This window comes from Corvus moneduloides, chromosome 20, assembly GCF_009650955.1.
Source record: "Corvus moneduloides isolate bCorMon1 chromosome 20, bCorMon1.pri, whole genome shotgun sequence".
NCBI classification, from domain to species: Eukaryota; Metazoa; Chordata; class Aves; order Passeriformes; family Corvidae; genus Corvus; species Corvus moneduloides.
In genome coordinates this window covers 5,984,165-6,007,152 of record NC_045495.1, presented here as the reverse complement: position 1 = coordinate 6,007,152, position 22,988 = coordinate 5,984,165, and the positions used below count along the sequence as shown (strand labels likewise).

The following is a 22,988-nucleotide window of genomic DNA, read 5'->3' as shown; positions in this document are numbered from 1 at the left end:
CATGCCCTGAGCGTTTATTAATTAAATAATTTAATCCTTTGACGCGATCCCCGCTGTACGCGCACAGCCTCGCACCCCCTCCCCTTGGTATAATCCCCCCCCCGCCCGCTGTACCTTGGCACAGCCCTTCTCACCTCCCTCCCCCCCCACTTCCCCAGCGAATGGTAGGCGCCGCGCGCGCTGATTGGCCGCCCGGCCCCGCAGTCCGCGCGAGCTGCGGGTGCCTCAGTGTGCGCGCGGCCGGCGCGGCGGGCGGGTCGGTCCCTGCGCTCCCTCCGCTCCTCAGCGCCGCCGCCATGGCTTCGGGTAGGTGCCGCCAGCCCCACCGGGCTCAGCGGGCAGCGGCGGCTCCGCTTCCCGCCGCCGAGCGCGGGCGCGGTGGGGCGCGGGAGGGCGGGCGAAGCGAGCGCCATGTGGCGCATGTGGGAAAGGCCGCGGCCATGTTGCGGGGGACGCGCCTGCTTTTCCCTTCACGCCCCCCCCACCCCCTGCGCTCGGTGAGGGGGAGGGGAGCCACGCCCCCGCCGGTGGCCCCTGTGGACACGCCCCCTTCGGCCGAGGCCACGCCCCCTCCCCGGGGAGCCCCGCTGCGCGAGCCGCTCGGGTCACGCCCCTTTACGCGAGGGGGCGGGGCGTGGCGGGCGCGCCCCCCACCCGTGTCGCAGTGAGGGGGGCGTGGGGGCAGGGTCCCTTTGGGGTCCTGTGCTCGGGTGCTGCGTGGGGTGTATCCCCCCGTTTTGGGGTCTAGGCCCCCCCACCGCATGTGCGAGCCCCCCCTTCGGGCTGTACCACAGCCCCCCCCGGTGTGAGGTGTGGAGCCCATTTTGGTTCTTGCTCCCCTGTGTAGGCCCCCCGCCTTGGGTGCTGTACCCCCCCGTTTGTGGCATGTGGGCCCTATTTTGGTTCATGCCCCCCACTGTAACCCTCCCCCACTTTTAGCTTGGGATACCCTTCCCCCCGGTGAGATGGAAGGGCCTTTTGGGTCACGGCCCTTCCCCTGTGTGGACACCGACTTTGGGCTGTGGTTTCCCTCCCCATACCCCATCCCACTGTGAGATGTGGATTCCCTTCGGGTCGTGCCCCTCCCCATAACATGGTTTGTGTGTTCCCCCTTTGGATCAGCACTCCCCATGAAATGCAGGCACCCCCTTCCTGGGGTCGTGTCCCCCCTTAGCATGGGACATGCCCTCCCCACCCCGCAGCAGGGGAGCCACCTTTGTGTCCCAGTATCTGCTGCCTCTGCTCTGCACTCTGTGTGCTGGTCACATTCCCCTGCCGTGGGCTTTAAAACGCCCTGGCTGGGATTGTTTTCCAGCGGGAGCTTTAGTTTATCATGGAAACAGGATCTGCTCTCCCGGGTGACCTGACAGGGCCCAGCTTCTCCTGGGGCCTCTGCAAGCACAAAGTGCTGTTTCCTTATCCCCTTTGAGGTGTGGATGATTGGGTCCCCCCCGGCAGTGCTGCCCCTGTGAAGCCTTGGATAGGTGTAGATAGTGGTGCATCCCAAGAGTGGAAGGATGAATTCCAAGGCTGGCTGTGCTTTGTGGAGCGAGCCATGTTTTGTTATGGTCGAGCCATTTTGGCGGTGTCTCGTGCTGCATGTGCGAGTGATAGACAATACAAACAAAGCAAGGGGTGCTGGGGGAATCCTTTCATGCAAGGAGCAGTTATGTACCAGGAAAAGCAAATGTGTCCAAAGGTACTAAAATGAGTCCAAATCATCATTTTTTCTACTAAATGAGTAAAGCTTGGCAGTAAACTACATCCACTTTCCCTCCATCCCTGAGCTACTGACCAGTCAAGCACCTGAGTGTCTCGTCTGTTTTTATTGATGTTCAGACATGAGGTTCTTTTTCTTTTGAGGACACTGAGAGGCAATACTGCTTCTTTATGTGAATTACTTCATAAGAGAACCTCAGTTTTCAAATGTACACAGCAGATTGTTCTATCTTGCGAGGAATAAACCCCCTGACTAGTGCAAGGTGATTAGGCTGCTATGTCCCACTTCATCAACAGGATTTTTTCCATTAACTTTTTAAACATTCAAAAAAAAAAAAAAAAAACAAAAAACACAAAACCTCAGCATAGGAATTTCCAGAATAAACTGTTGTTTCCAAAAATCCTTACAGACTCTTGTCCCCATTGAGCCCACGAAAATAAATTGATCAGAAGTATGTAAGAGGTCCAGCAGAGGATGTAGAAAAATGTACAAATAAAGGAAATTCCTCAGTGTGTTTTCGTATTTTACGGGTTCCTTATCTGGTTGCTTTCAATTTTTTCCCAAAATGTTGTGGTTTGGTGGAAGTTTTGTTAAGGAGAAGCTAGGAGATTAAATGTAGTTCTTAAATTTATAGCTAGTTACATCCTTACTCAAGAATTTTCTGGTACAACCATTAAAATTCTTTAATCAGCAGCATTAATGGCATATAAATGTTAAACCACAACCATGTTTCTCAATGTGGTTACCTATTTAATAGTAATCTTTGTGATCATTTAAATGGAATTTGTGTAAAAATTTTACCTTACCCCTTAAAAACAAACTTGAATTGCAGGTCTGCGTTGGGTTTTTAATTGCTTTCAATATGAAAAAGCAATGAAATATTTGTGTAGCAGTGCAGAAGGAGGAGAAATTCACATCTAAATGAAACTGCTTTATAGGACCTGTGAAATTTAAGCTTTCATTTCTTGTTTGCTATTGTTAATTTTTGTTACCAAATATGAAATTTGATACTTTGTGTTTCTTTGAGGAGATACTTCACCATTAAAAATGCTGCTTCATGTCTGAATATCTCGGGTGATAACCCCCCTTCATCTCACATCCATCACCTCAGATGATGCCCTCATCAAACCTCTGGTTAAGTGTCTGTGTAACCACTGGCAGGGTTGGATTTATAACCTGCTGAGGGAGGTATAATGAGCAGATTCAGCAATTTGATGAGTGTTTTGATTGGAAAATGGTTGCAGTCATTTATGACATTTACCCTGCCTTGTAATTAATTCTCGGTGTAAGCATTTTAGGCAGTTCTGGGTATAGAGGCTGGAGAGTGTGGGGGAAAGGATGAAATTGGGGATGAGAAGTTCCTGATAGATTTTATGAGACCATGGCACGAGAGTATTTATACAAATTCTTGAAGCAATTAGAAAAGAAAAATGGCAGGACTTACCCTGTGTGTTTGGGTTTTGACAAGAAGGTGGCAATTTCAAGCAGATAGAGGCTCCTGACCAGGAAATGAGATGGATGGAAGCTGAGCAGTGCAGAGGCTGGAAGGGCAGAGAGCAGAGTGGGATGTGAGGAACCTCTGCAGAGCTGGAGTTGGGATGGATGTGAGGCTGATGGAGCAGTGTGTGTGTGTTCTGTGTGCCTGCATCTCTCACGTGCTGGTGAGCTCTCAGTTGGGTTTTTCCTCTTGCAGTATGGGCAAAGGGAAGTGTCATGGCTCCTCCATCCCTGATTTTTCGTCTCACATTCTGCCTGTGTTTGTGCCCTTTAGCTCAGCAGAGCTTTCTTAGAGCATCCCAAAAACGGGTTCAGCTGCACTGACCTACTTAGCTTTGCTTGATTAATTAAGCTGCTGCATTCTGCTCATTGATGATGACACTGTACTCTATAGCCATTAGAGGGGTTGTACAGTTCCGGGTATTTGAAAAGACTCCTTGAAAACAGAATTCAGATCCTTCAAAAGGGACATTTCCAAGTGGCTGTGGCTGTGTTGTATCCCCCACACCCTCTGCTGCTGTCATTCCAGCCTTAACATTTTCTCTTTTGTTAATTAAGAGGAAGCTTCATTCTGCAGGGAAAGTAGTTGCAATATCCAGTATACTTCAATCTTTCTCCCTCTCCCCAAACTTTCTCCTCTTACAGTAAGTAGAGACTAAAATGTTCATTGGAAATTCTCAATATGACTTATTTATTTTTCTAGATTCTGGAAGTTACAGTCAGTCTGGGGGCCAGCAGAGGTATGTGAGGATTTTTGTTTTGCTGTTAGCAATTACATCTGCAAAATAAAAGACCATTTAGTATTCTCAGCATGATGACTGATTGTTCAGGATACAGTATTGATATATTTTTGGAGTTAAGGATGCAGAAAGCTTGTACCTGGGCCTTTATCAAGATGTCTTATAAAACAGAGAAAACATTCCTGAAGAGAAGACAATAGTCAGGTGTAAATTGGAATGATATCTTGTAGTAGTAAGAACTTTTGCAATGTCATGAACATAGAGAAATACTTTTCGTGTGACTGCCTTAAGCTGTTCACTAAGATTTTAGGCAAAAGTTATTGTATTTATTATATGGCCCAAGGCTGCAGGGCTTGTTTTAATCAGTGAGACAACTGTTTTTATGGAAGTACAAAAATCATAGCTAATGCTGTCTGTGCTAATGAAAATCATAAGGTTCTGTGCATGTAGCACTGCCTGAGTTTGGGTTTATATCTAAATATGATCAGTTTCAGCACGTGTTTCTTTTGTCAGTTCATGAAGGCTTAAAGTGGCAGAATAATGAGTAAGTATAATATAAAATTACAGCAAACCCAGGTTTCATGTGCTTTAAATTTATGCTTGAAACACAGCAGAAATTAAAATAAACTCTTCTGGCTTCTGACAGTCAACCATTAATTCATTGATGCAGTTCTAATATGCCTGGAACTGCAGTGTTTGGATTAAACACCTATTTTGGAATGAAGAGAAACTTTAGAGATGCCAAAAATACCTTTACTTTCCAACCTGTATGAAGGGCACTCTAAGCATTTCCTAAATCCATTTTTCTCTTCCAGCTACTCATCCTATGGCAATCAGAGCAGTCAGAATTATGGACAAGGACAGGTATGTTGAAAAAAACATTGTGGCTTTCAAAGCAGATGTTCCTTGAGTGAAAATAATTGTTCCTGGGCCAGGAAGAATTCCAGTCTCATCTGTGCTTGATGTTTGCAGTTGTGTCTAGCCAAGGAAAACTGTAATTACCTGCTGTGGAAGTTACACTTATTTGAGTACATTCTTGAAATTACAGGGATATTCTGGTTATGGGCAGAGTGGAGACAATTCCTCCTATGGACAGAACTATGGAAGCTATCATGGGAACTATGGACAAAATCAATCAGGTTTGGCTAGCTTGTTACATTCATTGGCAGTATTTAAAAGGTGAATATTGACTAAAAATTTTCTTCCTCGATTTCCAGGTTATGGACAAGATTCCCAGGGATACGATGATGAATCCAATTATGAAAATCAGAATCAGAGCTCATACAACCAGCAGTCCTATGGCAGCCAGGGGCAGCAGAAAGGGTCATCTAGAGGGTAAGGAAGCCAAATTTACCAGTATCTATTTAAAATATTGTCTAGTAGTTGTACATTCTTAACTAGAGCTATAACAAATTTCCTTGTTAATGTTGCTGAGAAAAAGACAAATATTTGAAAATCCACATCCTTGAAACATTTTTAAGTTCTGAAAGACAGGAGGTAAAGGAGGAATATTTCTTTATGTAAGAAGGATGGGTGCAGTTGTTTTGAAGTCAGGCTGTATGGGGACATACACTTTAGAAAGTCTTTGGATAGTGGCTACAATGAAGATTGGACTTGGTAGAGTGTTTTGATTAGGAGAAAGACCTATCAAATACCTCTCCAATCACATTCTTTTGTATAAACTTACAGTGCTCTTTTATTAACTTCAAATAAGCTGTTAGCAAGGAAACTCTGAGCTGCTCTCAGATTGCAGGCTGCTTATCTGGCTCAGAATGTCTTTTCTTGAAAGAGAAGGAATTCAAAAGTGTCATTTAAGAAGCACATTTTAGTTTTCCAGCTGAGTCCTCAGAACATCGTGGGTTTATATCCTCACCAGTAAATTAAATGTGCATGTGCATGCTGCACTTTAATTCTGCACTCTGTGCTATTGCAAATGTATTTTGCTTGTGATGTTGTATTGGTGTCGGTTTCAGGAGGATTAATGATACAACTTTGAAAGTACCTTGGAAAATAACAACCTAACTTCCCATAATGACTTAAAAGGCCACTTAGTGCTAGAATACCTTCACTGACTACTTTACAAGCTTTGTGCCTCCACCCGAGGTTACTGCTGGTGTTAGAGCTTTACTGAGGCCCACGTGATCTCTTTTAAATACTCTGTTGAGTACTAAACCTCATTCTCATGTCCAAGGTCCAAATGGTTTTGTATTTTTTGCAAGGTGATAAAACAATCTGGACTTGAGCAAACCTCTGCTTGGTTTCTGATTTTGTAGTTCTTACTATAAAACATTTTAATATTAAGAAATATCTTAATCTGCCAGCAGTAGGTGCTTTCACTCAGATGTCATTTTGGCTTCCATAACAAAGGCAGGTACACAGTTAAGTTTTGTTTTGGTTTGTTTTCTGAGCATTTATTAGAGCTGTACAAAGATAGTAATGTAGGTTTTAACTCTGTAGATGTCCAGCAGAATAAAAATGCAGCACGTAGGTTTCCCAACAGGTTGGTTGTGATCTAGAAAATGAAGAAAAGACCTTGAAGGGAAATTCCTCCATGTGTGCTTGTAACAAATAAGGAGAAACTGAGAAATTCAATGATAGCAGCTTTGAAAAGGGTGGCCACAAAACTGTAGCTGTCATATCCTAGGGGAGGGAAAGGAAGATAGCAAATAGTGGATGCTTTCAACAATGCTTCCTTTGTTGGTAAAGGTGCAAAGGCTAAAGCAGAGCTGACTTTTTTGAAGTGAAGGTAATAAAAAAAAATCTTCACAAGCTGTTTACCACTGGGATTAGCAAGGTTAAAGCTGAGATCTAGGCTAGAAGTGGGAGAGAGCAGATTAGATGGTATTTACACAAATGGGATATTTTGGGATTGGTTAGACCCAACGCACTGGATCTGAAAGTGCTTTGAAAAGCTGGTGGAAACTTTCTGTAGGCTCTTGCATTTTTTTTTTCCTTTTTCTGAGATATTTTCACTAGCAAGTAAGATTACCAAAGGCTGGAGAGTGGCAGATCTAGTGCCTCATCTTTTGAAAAAGGGTGGAAGCATGGAGGGGGAAGAGGAGAAAGGGTGGCAGAGGTCAGAGATTCTTTCCTGTTACTGAAAAGATAACACAGCTAAGGCACAACTAAGTACCTGGGGGAAAACAGAGGAATGAGTAACAGCTGGTGGTGTTCCCTGGATGCAATTTATTTCTCATAAATCTGTATTATGCCTTGCCATGAAAGGCTAAGCCAGCTGGAACTATTCTCTCAAATATATCTAGATTTTCAAAATACTTTAGTTTCTGCTTCAGATGCTGAAGTAGCTTAGGCAAGTGTGGTGTAGGTGAGATTCCCTTGTGGTTGCTATAAAGGTATTAATCTTCATCTTAGAGAAGGTTTATGACTCCTTGGAATGTAGAGCTGCATTGTGTTGGAGTATCCTGGATGTGATACTGGTCAGTGTTTCTGATGAAGGTTGCTGGGATAGTGTAGATGGCACTAAAGTGAGAGGAACTACAGGTATGTTACAGGCCACCATAACAGTTAGAAAAATTCTTGATAAATTGTAGAATGCCCAGAAGAGAGGTTGCAATTCAGTAAAAGCAAAATTTTATTATTTTGGGATTTTTTAGGCAGCAAGTCTCAGCTGCACTGTACAACATGAGCACTGAGGCTCTGCCCTGCAGGTCTAGAGGGAAGGATTTGGTGTTTAGCAGGTCACAGGCTCTCCATCAGCCATTGATGGTACTGGGGAGAGGGGGGAAAGGAAGTGTTGGACTGGGATATGTGAAAGGAGTGATGCTCTCATGTAAGGAGGTAACTGTGTTTAGGAAATTTTAGCAATGTCATGAATTTTCAGCCATTTTTTTAATCTCTATTCTGTGAACATTTATCTGTTAATTCAAATTCTGTTTGTTTTAAGTGGAAGAGGCTCTTATGAACAAAAGTCAAACTATGGTCAGCACCAAAGCTCTTATGACCAGCAGTCAAGCTATGGACAAAACCAAGACTCTTATGACCAGCAGTCAAGCTCATATGACCAGCAGTCGGGCTATGGCCACCAGGGTTCATATGACCAGCAGTCGGGCTATGGCCACCAGAGCTCATATGACCAAAAGTCAGGCTATAACCAGCACCAAAGCTCATATGGGCACTCCCAGCAATCCTACCAGTCTCAGAAGGGAAGCTATAGCCACAACAGCCAAGGTAAAATTCCCGGCTTGAATTCAGTATTGGCTAATAAAATTGAGCAGAAATGTGAAATGGTTGGATTTTCTTCTGCAAGCAGTTGATTTGATGAATAGTTAAATTCTTTTCCGTGTTGATATTCTTGGGGGATGTTTTATTTGTTAAAACTTTCAAAACATTATAGGGAGATTTAAAACACTTGGGGCCCCAAAATGGTTGCATTTACGTATGTTAGAACAGCCGTGCAGAGTCTGTCCACGAGTTCTGCAAATTCTAGATGGAATTTTCTTCCCAAGCTATTTTGAACCCTCTTCCTGCATGAGGGTGACATGTCTTGATCAGTCATGAAGAGCTTTTGCACTTCACATTCCAGCTTTATGCTGTGTAGGTGAATTGTGAGATAGAAGGAGAAGTTTGAGATGAAGCCTTTCTTTTGCTTTAACTTCACACCAGCAGCACAGCCCACTCTATTTATCCTTGTTCTGTCTTCACTGATGTCTTTTGCAAACTGGGAGGGCTGTATGGAAGTCAAATGGAAAGCATATTTTAGACAATATGTGTTTAATGTTTGGAAAATGGAGTGTAATTACAGAGTGGTTTTTGCATTCTGATATACTCAGTGACCCTGGAAGCCAAGGGAGATAATGGAGCAAAGTTTGGTTTGTTTTTCTTTTTCCCTTTATGGCACAGAGAATGTCAGGGAGATTTAGGAGTTGACACTTTTCAGATGTAAATGGCAGAGTTAATGAAGGGGAGGTGGGAATTACAGGGTGTGAATTTTCACTGTGCTGCAGTTTGCACTACAATTGACTCGTGTTTGGTTTGACTCATTCTCCCAGATGATCGCCGTGAAAAGAGCAGGTATGGAGAAGATAATAGAGGATATGGCGGGTCACAGGGAGGAGGTAGAGGGGGATATGACATGGATGGAAGAGGTCATATGTCTGGATATAGGTAAGTGATCTCATTCCAGTGCCTGCACTTCCTTACCCTTATTTCCTATTATTTAGCTGATTTTCATTTTTGTTCATTATATGTCTATTCCTAAAGTGGTTCAGATTTAGATTTCCAAAACTGGAAGATTTCTAAAATTAAACCTTTCTGCACTGCACAGAAATGGGTTTTGCCTAGGGGAACAGCTTTTAGATTAACATAGATTGAGACCAAGCATTTGATTGTTGTAACACAGAGCTGCCTTTTACTTGCATGAGTTGCCATACAAAAACTGTCCCAGCCCATCACTTGTTTTCAGTGACAAGAAAACCAACAGCCAGTGATTGAGAACAATTTACAGAATTCATAGCTAAGGTAGCTCACATTTTACCAGGGAAGTATTTTGACCTTGCAATAATAGGAGTAATTTAGTAGTAACATCACTTGTTCTTTGCTGCTTTTTTCAGTTTTAAACTTCTATTAAAATACACATCTTTTATTATTGATTTATTTGTCAGTCTAAACACGTTTATTTTGGGTAGATCTGAAATACTAACAATGCTGTCACCCCTTTCCCCATTGCCTTAGGCCTTGTACTGTCAAGAAAATTTATGCACATATTTAATTCTGTGCTTGCAGATGATTTCATGCAGAGGTCTGCGATTGGGACCTTGGCTTTCAAGCCTATTGAATTAAACATATTACGTATTATTTATTAATAACTCTCACAACTGGCTCCCCTTTGTGTCCCTCTGGGTGGTTGGGGGTGCAGAGGGGGCTCACTGATGCAGGGCAAGAACGTCGAAGCTTCCAGAGAGCTTTGAGGTGTTGCTTATCAGCACCAATTAGCCTCCAAAAAGCTGCACAGCTCTGGGTTCTTCCTAAACTCCAGGTGAAAAACTCTATAATTATACAGTATTTTCTGTTGGAACTGATCTGATTTAAATAAATCCAATACTTGGTTACTTTTAAAGGTATTTATTTTTGAATCATATTTAAAATCTGTCTGCTTCTGAGATGCTCCCAAATTGTACTTAATGGCTTGTTTGTAATGATGTAGGAGGCTCTTACCTCTTCTAATTAAGTATGGTAGCACAGTTAGAAAAGCATATTAGTGTTACCTTATGTTTGCTGGGGTTTTGTATAATATAACTTAAAGCATATTCTTCTGTAGTAGTTTTTATCATAAACATAAATTTATAGCCTATAAATAAACATAAATATATATATAACAAAGAATTATGTAATGTATGGTACCTCACATAAACAAAAATAACAAACAAAATAATTTCTAAGTTAATTTTAATTTTCAGTTTAAACTGAACTTTTTTTTTTTTAATTAGATTGTCTTTGTGGATGAGGACTTTCCATATTCCTGTGATAAAAACTGTTTTTTAAAAACTTTGTAGCCAAGCCCTTTCAATAATAGCAATGAATGTGAGCTTCAAAAAACACACTGCTGATAGATTTTGTCACTTTGAAACAAACTTGGCTCTTTGCAAGATAAAGTCAAATGAATTACTGTCTGTGAAAATAAAGCCTCTTGCCATATTTTTCCAAAATGTAAGGAAACTTGCTCGCACATCCATGTAGATCATGGTGCTTCAGTGAGCTGGGAAGCCAAAAGGAGGGAAAGTGGGGAAGTGAATGAAGGAGTGGAGGAAAATACAGTGAAGTGGGGAGGCATTTGTTAGGAATTCTGTCTGCTTCTGTTAAGTGATGTTGGCTTTAGTGGTATTTTTTGTGGGAATTTTTGGAACTACAGTGTCATATATCTTTATTCAGTCTTTTTGCATAATTGTGACAGAGGATTCTGACATATGTATTTTACCAGACATGCTTATTAGAAAAATTTAAAAGGTTAAATTAAATAACAATCTCTATAATGAAGGGGAAAATAACTTGTGATAAGGTAAGAAATCGTGTTTAGTCCTGTGAAAATGTGGGGTTTAAGGGTAGGGGTGTTTTTGGGGTGTTAAATTCTTGGGTTTCTGTTGTTTATTTATTTATTTATTTATTGGGGGGAAAATACATGTAGGAATATCAGGTTGGTCTTCAGTAGCCACCATGTTCAGTTGTTCTGGTGCCATTTTAATGCTAAACTGTGAAAATTCCACAGCCATCAGGAAATAATCTAAAAACCTTGTCCGCAGGGATACATTAATGATGCTGTAATCACAGAATCCCAGAATGGTTTTGGGTTGGAAGGGACCTTAAAATCCTCTTGTTCCACCCCCTGCCACGAGCAGGGGCACCTTCCACTAGACCAGGGTGCTCAGAGTTCCATCCAGCCTGGCCTTGAGCACTTCCAGGGATGGAATGATAATGTAGGCTTTGACTTCTATAGTGCTTAGAAAATAACACGTAAGTAAGTTATATCAGGGCCACAACAAAATTGCTCCTTGACTTTACAAACAAATTCATATCAAATGTGAGACCACAATGAATGAATCTCTTGTTCTTAGCTAATAATAAAAATTCTTCCTTGACTGACATTTAAAGACAGAGAGAACTTGATGCAGCTTTTTCGAGGTATGGTTTTATTCTGACAGCCAGAAGGACTTGGACATGTACTGTACTGAATGGTCTCAGCCCTCATTTTTCTCTTGTGCCTGTGCAAAGTCACCCAGCACCGAGAAGAAGATAATCTTTTGAGAAATTCCTGTTCAGATTTCTTAGCTGATATTAGTCCAACAGACAACACACATTTTGTCGTGTGTCAGAAGTTCACAGTTTTAATAACTCAAGGTTTGAGAATTATCCTTGAGATTTTTTTTTTAATGGTCTTGAATCGCATCTTTTGGGATTTTAATAGAATTTCCCCACGCTTTTGTTTTGAAGCTTGAAAAATTGATGAGCTCACTAATTTTTATTCTGGCTAAGAAGTAAAATATTTCCTTTTTTTCCATAGTAGAAGAGAGTCATCTTTTAGTTAGAAAGCAGGAACAGCAGGTCTTGAGAATGCAGTGTTTTACTCTAAGTTATCACCCCAGCTTTTTAGAGTCCTCATCTGAAAAACAAGGAATTATTGATTATTGTGGTTGTGGGACTGAACTGTTTTGGTTAAGCCTGGAAGTGGGAAACACAGGAGCAAACAAAGCAGGTTAGAGAAGCTTTGCTTTTGGCTCTGCTCGTACAGACTGTGCTGGTGGAATTACAGACATGCAGTTTAGAAAGGATTTGCCATTGTGTTAGGATTTGTCATAGAAATCCTGACTTTGCTCAGCACAGATTATTTTTTAACTCTTGTGCAGATTTATGGTGATCTACTATAAACAAAAGCTACCTATGCAACTTAATTGTTATATCAGCACTTAGGACTGGGAATTAGTGTGATACAAAGAAAAACTACAGCTTAGTGCAGATATTTTTTACAAGTGTGGTTTGTGTTCAGAATTAATATTTCGACTTGTAACAGATATGCTTGAGCTCAGCCTTATAGAGACTTTGGAAAAACGTGAACAGAGGCAATAAATGTAAGCAAGGGAAAAATCCCATCTGTCAGTGACTGTTGGTGCACTAAATATTCCTTTCTTGTTTGTAAAATACACTCTTAGGCATTAGGGACACACTTTGTGAGACACATACGTGTTGGAGGCTGAAATTTGGTCCCGAATTCTTAGTGCTGCTTCTGCCAGTATCTGATCACTATAAAACTGCATTGCTTGTATGTTGAGCTCCCCATAAACCTGTGCTTTAACTTAAAGAGCTGTTCCCAGCTGGATTAAGCAATATCCAGATGAAGTCTGGTTACAGTCTGGCAGGTGATGATAAATCTGTGAGTGAATTATAGGAGAGAAGAACGTCTGAGGACTTCTCTTTCATAGCAGCCAGTTCACACACTGAGTGATGCCTGATCACATTCTGGCTGCCTGCAGTTCAGCCTCTTCTTTAATATCTTAGTTGGTGTCACTGCTGGGTTTTAACTGCCTGTTCATGTTTCTAACATAGGATATTAAGACTCCAAAATCCATCTGGTCACCCATCTCTGAGGTCTGTGTGCAGGCCTGGTAAAGCAATGGGCTGTGAAATGCTGCAGTTGTATTTTCCACATGTTTTATGACGATAATTTGGGGACTAATTCAGTTACTGAGGTTGAATTTTGGGTCTCAGTGAGGGGTAAATCCATGACTGTGGCATCAGCTGCTTGCAATTTCTGTGTTTGACTTGCTGCAGGATATCTGCCTGATTCCAGAAAATCTTGGGTAGCTTTGCCCAGCAGTTGCAGGAAGGTAAAAAAACTGCCACTCCATAAATCACATATCAAATGCCACTTAAAAATGTAGGAAAGCATTAATCCATCATCAAAGGTATCTATCAGCAGATTGTTCCAGGTTATTGTTGGGTTGGTCATGTAAGACTAAGCAGAAGATAACCTGCTGTAGCATACTTGGGCAAAAATGTATTTCTATAGATGTTAATTAAAAAACTGATTTTAAAATTATTGATTGCACTTGTTAGTGCAGGGTGCAGAACAGCTGTATCACAGAATTAGGAATTGGCATTAGACTTCCTTTACATTTTATGTATTCAGCTCCTCAGGATCATGGTGCACACATTTTCACCCCAGCGTCCTACAAAACCCTCACTTCCAATAAAATCCTGGATGTGTTGACACAAACTTACTTTGTGTAAGTTTTTAGATGGCTGGGGTTTTCTAACTGCCATACACTTCCACATCAGAAAACATATTTGTTCTGGTCCTGATGAGCTGGCACCGTAATCTGGGGTTGGAAAGTTCTCATAACATTTAGATGGTTGATATTATTCACTGTTGTTATTTCTGAGTTAAAATTCCAGAAAAACAGGCATCCTACTAAAAACTGTTGTGTCATAATGAAGTGGGGTTTTTTTAGCTGAAGTGAATTGGAGGTGGCAGAAAGGTATTTCCAATAAATTTTATCATCACCATTGTGTTTTTAATCATCAGTCCTTGAAAACAGACAGCCTCGAGTAAAGACCTGCACTGATGCTGCATATAAAATCTTTAATGAGCAGAGTGAATTAATGAATAAATGACACTGCAATTTAGCATTCAGATTTTTTCTGTGGAACAGCAATAAAATCTGCAGCAAAAATTTATTTTAAGAAAAGTCCCAGTAGAAGTGATATTATCTGTTGTGCCAAAAGGTGACCCAAAAGGTCAGTCACCTTCCAAAGAGTGTCTCTTAATCCAGGTTTAATAGTAACCTGTTGGAACCTTGTTTGGTCCTCGCTTTGGGCAGATTTTCTCTCATAAATGTTAAGTATCAGCAGCTTCCATTCATGACTTTCCATTTGCTGTAACAGATGGACAGGGTGCCAAAGAAATTACTCCCTAATTTTTCTTCATTGCCTTTTGCTGGGTGCTTCTATGCCCTGTTTGGACTCTGACGTGTGAGCAGACAGATGGAATTAACACCTGGAGTGATTTCTAGTCATAAAGTGCTTTGGTGAAGAGGCAGAATAACTCCAGAGGTTGGAGATACTTCTCTGCATCAGGGTTTGAGCTTGCACTGCCTTTATCATACTGAGAAAGCTCTTGGGATTAGGTGATCCTGCCTAATTTTGAGGTGGCAGCTGTGTCCCTCATGATGAGGAGGACAGGCAGGCAGTTGTACGTGGCAGTATGAGATAGTCCTTCTGACATTTGGTTATTGACTTTCTAAAAAAAATCCAGTGGTTGTATTTTTCCTGAAGGCTCTGAATATTGATTATCTCGTGTTCGTATCATGGATGCAAATAAAAATGCTGTTGTGAAAAATCCTTCCAGTACAAACCTTTCCAGTGAAAAAAAGAGTGAGGGTTTATTTTCATGCACATAATTGGAGGCATAACAACCTGTTTTAAATCCCCTTCTAACCTTTGAAAATTGATGTGTGTATTCTCTTAACTTGGTCTACATTTTGTGCCACAGGTTTCAGAATGAATGAAATAAAACTTCACGGCCTCTGCTTTTGAAGCTCACATACACACACCTTCTCTGTAATGCCAAGTGCTGTAGTACAGTAGGTTCCCACAGACCCTTGCTCAGAGAATGGCTCATTCTGCTAATTCATCCCCTGTATTATAAATGCATAACAATGGAGAATAGTTTTAGCTCTTTTGACTTCTGGGAAAGTACTAAAGTACTAATTATTCCAAAGTAGCAATTACATCTACAATTAAAGCCCACATTAATCTTCATGAAAATAACGTTTTTTTGTTTAAACCCCAGTTCTGAATAGCTGTTATTTTGGCTGATGGGATGGGGAGAAAGTATTGAACCAACCACATGCGTATGGGTTAGTTTAAAATACTCCCTAGGGCTTCTCTTCTCCAGTGCAGCACCCTGAGAGATTTTTTTCTTTGTAATTTAATCTTTGAACATGAATGGGTAGTGAGGAGAACGTAGAGATGGTGCTTTAGCTGCCAGACAGTAATTCTCAACTTGTCATCAGTTAACTGTAGATTGAGCCTTGGGCTCAGCACGTAGAGACTTAAGGAAGAAATCATTTCTTCAATTTTTCCTCTGCAGTGGTGGTGACCGTGGTGGCTTCAAAAATTACGGTGGTAAGTGCCGAGTATCCAAAAATGTTTCAGTGGAAATTCTTTATAAATCTAAAAGCCACCAATATCTCGTTACTATCTAGTAGAAGCATTATAGAGTTTTGGTGAGGCTGGTGTGTTCACGAGTTGTAATAGCCAAACTTGTAGCAATAAACTGGATTTCTACTTTGTCAAATTGCATGAAAGAATTTGTGGAGACAGTGACGTTCACCGGATTATTTTTTTTCTTTTCTTTTTTTAATTTTTGTTACAAATGCTTCTTAGAAAGGTACTAGAGGTAGAAAAAAAAAAAAGTGGGAAACTGCTTGGTGATGTGACAACCAGCATTTGCAAGCAAACACCAGCACAGCATCAGTGTGGCAACTGCCACATGCTGCAAGTTAAAGAACACGTTAACGTCCTACAGACACCTTCTGTTGAACGTTTAAATCTAAATAGTCTCTAAATCTCTGGTTCATATCTTAGCTCTTAGGTGCATTGCATACATTCTTTATGTATTTTCTTGTTGCTAAAAAAGTCACTTGAATGTGTTGTGCTAAAAATAGTCTTTTTTCTTTCTTTTTTTTTTTTTTTTGTCAAACCCATATCATAGGTCAAAGGGATTATGGACCGAGATCAGATGCTGGTAAGGAAACAAGCAGTGAGTGGGAGTGGATTGTAGCTCTTAGGTCACTGCTTTTAAAATGTTTGTCTAGAAAGATGGATGTGGCTGCAATTCCCATGGCTCATAAGAGAGCTAGCTGAAGTATGCTTTCCTTGAAAGAAATGTATTTAATTAAAGTGCATGTGAATTTTTGGATGTTAATGCAGCAAGTAAGAATTTCCTGATGAACTTTGAATGTGCTCGAGCCAAGCAGCTGCTTTCACTGCCATCACAGTTCTGCTAAGCTTGTGTTATTTAAAACACACACTGCTCTGGTGGGTTGGGATGCCCAGCTGCATAGAAGTTGGGTGTGAGGCAGGCAGCTGGTCAGCTGTCTGGTGTACTCAGCTGATGGTGTTAACCTCAAAATTAAGCTCCCTGCTCCTCTTTTATTTCACACAAAATGTCTCTGGGATTTAAGGGTCTGCTACTGGGCAGCGCAGAGCTGAGCTTAAAATATTGCTGCTGTTGCTTCCACAAAGATACATGGTAAATGTAGCTTAATTTTCCCCAGATTCAGAGTCTGACAACTCTGATAACAACACCATCTTCGTGCAAGGACTCGGAGAGGACGTTTCAACAGATCAAGTGGCAGACTATTTCAAACAGATTGGTATCATAAAGGTATGTGAAATGAGAAATCATGGGTCAGAAGGAAGAGAACTGGTCGAGCTGTTGTACTGGAAATGTACTGGTATCGTTCAAAGCAGAGTTCTCTCTGACTCCCCAGCAGTTGTAGATAATACTTTATCTGGGTTCCCAGCTGACAGCTCGTTTGTAAGCTGGCAGCACTCGCACCTTTGTCCTAGTGACATTTAGATTGCTTTGTGTCTCTTCTTTAGTCTTTATAGCCCTGACACTCTATCCATTGTGCCACCCTCATAGTGCAGCACATGTGCCTCTGTTCTGTGGCTGCTGCTTCTGTTTCTGCAATTCTAAATTAGGATTTTGTGCACTTGACCTCATTTTTTTGTTAAAATTGTGCCCATCATTACTTCATGGAGAACAGCCAGTCAGTATCCTTCAGTCAAATCCCTCTGTTTCTGCAGGCCAGCTCCAAGAAAATATTCTCACTAAAGATACTTAGTGTTACAGTTTGTGCTCTGAACTGATTTCACCGGTGTTCCTGCTATGCCAAGTGTACAACCTTTCTTTTCAGACCAACAAAAAAACTGGCAAACCCATGATAAATCTCTACACAGACAAGGATACCGGCAAACCAAAGGGAGAAGCCACGGTATCTTTTGATGACCCTCCTTCTGCTAAAGCAGCAATTGACTGGTTTGATGGTGGGTGAGAATTACCTGTTCTTTTGGCTATTTATGAATCTAACAGGCAGTGGAAGAAGCAAATCAATTACCTTGTTGGGGGCCCAGTGCTGCTATTTATCTAGCTTTTGGCTTGGGATTTTTTTGTTTTGTTTTGGGGTTTTTTTGTTAGGGTTGTTTGGTTTTTTTAAACAAAGACCTATATTTCATGGTTTCTTGTGTGTGTTGGATTTCTCTCATTTCATTAAACAGCAGATAGTGATTTAGACCAAAAATGTACAATGAAACTGAGGGTTTGCTGCTGTACCTCAGTCACCCCTGCACAAGGTACAAGAGGTGGTGTTTGTGTCACTTCTTGTTTAGACCAACAGAGCTGTAATCTGTGTTAGCAGCCGGAGGGATTCCCTACAGTGTTGCATTGATATTTTTTAGTGTTGTGGGAGCATTTTTAGAGTTTGGGGATGGTTATGGCAATCTTGTGCTGAGTGCTCTGTATATACACAGTGAAGAACAAGGTTTTAAAATTATGGATTTATCCCAGAAATACATTGATGTACAACTCTTCAGAGTTCAGGAAATACAGTGGCACTCTTGTAGTAGTAAACTTGAGGGAGTGAGGGAAAAGTGCCTGCTCCTGTCACCTTGTGTGTTCACAGAATTTTAGAGAGATTGGGTAGAAACCAAAGGACATACTCTGCATCTGGTGTGAAATGATACTGCTTTAAAAAAATTGGCACGGCATGCTTGTCTAATGTTTGTGTTTGCTAATAAAATGCAAATTGATTTTTGTTTAAGAGGGTAAAGCAAATATGACTATATTAGGCCCATGTGCAGTTCTGTTTGTCTGTGATAAACATTGTATCTGTGAAGAAGCCAGTCTCTGAAAACCATGAACTTTATTTAAATACACTTGGGAGTTAAGTTTCGAGCTGGCTGTTGAGTGCTACTAAAAGCCTTGTTGCCTTGGTGGAATTACAGACAGTTCAGACATCCAAACTACTTCTCCATGAGCATAGCCAAAAATCTTTTAAACATTCTTATGTCTTTAAATTGCAACTTACAGATCTCATTTAAGCTAAAATATCTGTGGGTCTGTGGAGAGTTTAGCAAGTACCTCAGTGTTTCCATCTCACCTTTGGACCAGTGCTTTCAAAACCTGCAGCTTCCCTGTGTCTCAAGAGTTTTGTGTTCAGTCCGTGTGTGCAAATCACTTCTGTTCTGCTGGGCTTGCTGCTGTGTTCTTGGGAGCTGTATTTGATGATCCCTTCTCTCCTCCCACAGGAAAAGAATTCAATGGCAATGTTATCAAAGTTTCTTTTGCAACCAGAAGACCTGAATTCATGAGAGGAGGTGGAGGTGGCGGGCGTCGAGGTGGGACTAAAATCTTTAGAATCCTTGTTCTTGCATAGTTAAATGCTTTTTCACTACGATTGATTTATTAAAGAGAAGTTGACTTTGAAGCAGTGATTCATCAAATATATGAGCCTTTGGGATTCTGCCAGGAAAGGGAGTAATAGGGATTGGACCCAGTTAAGTAAACTGAAATCTGTAATCTCTTCTGCACAGCACAGAATTTACGCTTTCTTTTAGAACTGGAAAGTCTCCAGATCTTGTCTCAGTGTTGCTTTTAAAGAGAGAGTGTAACAATAATGTTGAGCTGTACCAGCCTCACATATATAGGGGGGAATTCCCAGTGACCATTTGCTTGTTACAGCAAAGCTTTGAGATACTCTGTTTCCAGCTGGTATTAAGCAGGGTGCATAATTCAGCTGCTGCTGACGTGGAGCAGCAGTTGGGTGTCTGATTCCTTTCATTAAGGACATCTCAATCTCCCTGATTCTCTGCATATACGGTTCTGTCAGTAATCCACGGGGTATTCATTACCATTTTTCAGGAATCATGCTTTGGGCAGTGACTGTCAGCAAATTCTAGTTCTGAAACCAGGCAGTTCTGTAGGCTGATGAAAAAGGATTCTTCAGCAATTTCAGTTGGTATAAAAGTTCCAAATCTTGTGATGCAGAAAGCAAGAATGTTGTCCCCGTGTCTGTGTCAGAGGCATCCTGGGATTAATCCAGACAGACTTTTTTATTGTTAATTTTTTTTTTCTATGACTAAATCTGGGCATATGTGACTGATCTTAAACCTTGTTAAATCTTTCTGAAATTTTATTAATGCATGTAGTGTGTTTATGTTTACCCAGCGGCAATTCAAGCAGATCAGGTTTCCCTTTACTGCTGAAAAAGAATTTGTAATAAATAGTGGGAATATATTTGCATTAAACAGTTCTTCCACCTGAAAAGTCTGTCTGTCACTTGGGGTCTGAAGGCAGTGACAATCTTTGATACCTGTTTCTCATGTGCAGTTCACAGAATTTTATTCTGATTATAATTTTGTCTGCAGGTTCACGAGGTGGCTATGGAAGAGGTGGGGGCTTCCAGGGTAGAAGTGGGGAACCCAAAAATGGTGATTGGGTTTGTCCTAACCCGTAAGTGTCATTTTAATTGGGCAGGGCTGTTTCATGTGTGCTCTCATCTTCACAGCTCAGTCTGGGGGATCCTTGTCTGTTCCAGGTCCTGTGGCAACATGAACTTCGCTCGCAGGAATTCCTGCAACCAGTGCGGGGAGCCCAGACCAGAAGATTCACGTCCATCAGGAGGTGCGTAAAAACAGCTACACTCTTTGATGTTTAAAGTGTTCATATCATCTGCATCTTTCTGAAAAAGCTGATATATTTCTGTATTTTTGCCCAGATTTCCGTGGGAGAGGCGGCTACGGAGGAGAGCGGGGCTATCGAGGGCGCGGCGGCCGAGGCGGGGACCGGGGAGGTGGCTATGGGGGCAAAATGGGAGGAAGGTAAGAGGAGCCTTTGCCCTTGCTTGGCTGTGGGGTTGATAGGGACTGTGGGGAAAGGGTTGTTTATGTGTACAAGCACAACTGCCATGAAAATATTAACTACAGATAGGAGCTTCTGGAGAGAGTCTCTCAGTCTCTTTGAGTTTTGTGAATGTTTCTGGATGAGGCTCTCTATAAACACAGAGCAGCACACGGACGTCATTGTAGAAAAGTTTGACTGAAGGGACTATTTGTTCTTTGCTTCATTTGTTATTTGCTTAGAACCTTTTCCTTCCCTTCCAGAAATGATTTCAGAAATGATCAACGCAACAGACCATACTGAAGACCACTGTGAATGTTTTGTTTGTCTTCTTGATGCGTTTGATAGTGAAATTGCCTGCAGCTTCACCCATGGCCTCTTTCGATAGTGGAATTGAGTGAAACTAGGTTTTTATTTTGGTGGGAGGGACTGGGGTGGTTTGGGAGGATTTTTTTTTAAGCAAGACATTGAAATTTAATCCTAATTTCCACATTCTCCTCTTTTCTTCCCCCCCATACCTTTTCAACAGGCCCTAAGAAGGAAAAGGATAAACTGTAAAATATTGCCAAAATATGAAGTGTTTTGTAATACAACAATAAATGCTGATTGTTTTATTTGTGAAATCCTACTGTTTCTCAATTACTTGAGTTGCATGCATTTCCTTACATATTCCCAGTGTTCCTGTGGTATGGCTTAAGCAGTAAATAGGCACTTGTTTGGAGTGGCACTGCAGCTTTGACCTGAGCTCTGTCTATTCACAAAATCTGCATGCAGGTCAGTGATGAGCCTCCTTGCTATCCATATCCTCTATCCCAGACTTGTCCCCTGCTCCTTTCCTGTTTCCCTCCTGTGCCTGCAGACCTGCTTTGGTTGCCCTGCACCCTGAGTGGAGCAGGCAGACAGCAGGGTGCGTTCTGCTGCTTCCAAGGGGGCACAGCAGCTCCAAATCCAAGGTGGGATGGCTTAAAAAAAAAAGATATTTGCTACATTTTGCTGTACTTGCTGCTTTTGGAATGTGTGGAAACAAGTGTGTGCAGCTGCTTCATCTTGGAGGTCAGATGCAGGTGAGGTTCAGCAGGTGCATTGTGAGCATTTGGGATTCAGCTGTGAAGCCAGGGGAGAGGAAAGAAGGGAGATCAATTATCCCCCCTCCTCAGATAGGTCACTGCAGAGGGGAGCAACCTGAGAAGGTGGCACTGCCCCAGTCAGCTCACGTCAGTGCTGCCTCTGCATCACAGGCCTTAGAGAAAGAATCTCTGACTGTCCAATATTCCAGTGGGCAGCACTATAAATACAAGTTCTTGGGGTCTGTAGTTAAAACTGGGCATAGAGCTGAGCAATATCTCACTGAGAAATGAACAGAAATGGCTTCTGTTAAGGTTTATGAGCCACCTCCCCAGCTTGGTGTATATTCATGGTTGTGGTTCAAATCAGCATTACCCAGGGCTGTAAACGTGGTTACTGTGCTGGGCCTTTTTCAGGTTTCTCCTGGAAAGCATCTGCTCTGCTGGGAAAGGCATTTATCATGGATTGTGGACTGCTTGTTCCTCTTAAAACAGTACAATTTGAGGTATATATGTACTAGTGACAGTGTAAAATCCAATGTATGGTGTGTGAGGTTTCACAAAGTTGATGTAATCAGTATCTGGTGTTTTGCTGGCCTAGAAGAGTTGGATGCTGATGGTTTTGAAGCTGGAGTTACTGTTTGGAGGGAAGAGGCTAGAGGGTGCTCTTGCCCACTGCTGTGCTGGCAGATGCAGGAATGGTGCCAGCTGGATGGGATGGAAGGAAAGCAGGAATCAGCAGCTGAGAACAGCCTCTGTCCCTGCTGAGGTTTGTTCCCCAGCAGAGCTGACAACCTTACACTGCACAAACAACTCCTGAGGGTGCACCTGGAGCCCTCAGAGCTGAGCACAGAGTGGGGAATGGCTGAGCTGAGCTGAAAACCCAGGGCTGGTGCAGCATTGCCCCTCTGTGCTCCCTCCAGTTCCCTAGTGGGGCTCTGGCTTTTTCCCTCCTGGAGAAGGGCTTGGTGGTTCAAACAGCTGCTACTTCCAGTATTGGGAGCAGCAGTTTTAGCTGCCTTTAATGCCAGCTCAGCTTCTAACCCTGCTTTCTCTCCCAGGGTAAGAGCACTTTCCTCTTCAAAGAGTCACTGCCCAGGATTACCAAGTAGACAATTCTTCAAGTGAGCCACAAAACTGAAGCTGTCTCCACCTTCTCAGCTTTTCCAGCCTGGCAGTGATGCTGCACACTTGTTTATGTTCTGTTCTGCGCTGGGGTAAAACAACCTGAGTTCCTGCATGGTTTTTAAGACACCTTCAGCAGCTGTTTGGTCTTTCAGGAAATCAGCAGGACAGAGAAACTGTACTGTAAAACTGTTTTACTGTACAAGTAAAACAGCTGGTGGGTTGTTTTACTTGCCTTTGGTGCAGTGAGAGTTAAATTAGCTCAGAGAGGCCTGGGAAGTTCTGTAAAAAATATAAACCCAGATGATGGCTTAACTATGTCATTGCCCTCCAACTGCTTCTGCCAAGTCCTTTGGTCCTGCAGTTCTTCTCCATAGCTGCCTAAAGTTTGCCAGGACAAGTTTTAATTGAGGTTAATAGGAAAGTAA

The 22,988-nt window shown here is 41.9% G+C and overlaps 1 protein-coding gene across 2 annotated transcripts; it reads left to right on the top strand.

The window, feature by feature from the left end:
* Positions 1 to 198: 198 nt before the first annotated feature.
* On the top strand, positions 199 to 20,994 carry TAF15 (TATA-box binding protein associated factor 15). Of its 2 annotated transcripts, XM_032129791.1 has the most exons (16): positions 199 to 306; positions 3,921 to 3,957; positions 4,773 to 4,821; positions 5,006 to 5,096; positions 5,175 to 5,292; positions 7,862 to 8,145; positions 8,967 to 9,081; positions 15,557 to 15,591; positions 16,181 to 16,213; positions 16,746 to 16,855; positions 17,391 to 17,520; positions 18,781 to 18,870; positions 19,900 to 19,984; positions 20,070 to 20,155; positions 20,250 to 20,352; positions 20,635 to 20,994. In XM_032129791.1, the coding sequence occupies exons 1-16, from the start codon at positions 297 to 299 to the stop codon at positions 20,672 to 20,674; spliced, it is 1,416 nt and encodes a 471-aa protein (XP_031985682.1). In that variant the 5' UTR covers positions 199 to 296; the 3' UTR covers positions 20,675 to 20,994. The 2 variants fall into 2 exon arrangements, with proteins under 2 accessions (XP_031985682.1, XP_031985683.1); XM_032129792.1 differs by lacking the exon at positions 15,557 to 15,591 and having other exon boundaries at positions 204 to 306; positions 5,006 to 5,292.
* The last annotated feature ends 1,994 nt before the right edge of the window (positions 20,995 to 22,988 follow it).

What these genes read in the sequence shown, in the direction of transcription:
- TAF15 (XM_032129791.1), top strand. An exon ending in AGAATTATGGACAAGGACAG is followed by an intron (nt 4,822 to 5,005) that starts GTATGTTGAAAA and finishes TTGAAATTACAG; the next exon opens with GGATATTCTGGTTATGGGCA. An exon ending in AGCAATTGACTGGTTTGATG is followed by an intron (nt 17,521 to 18,780) that starts GTGGGTGAGAAT and finishes CTCCTCCCACAG; the next exon opens with GAAAAGAATTCAATGGCAAT.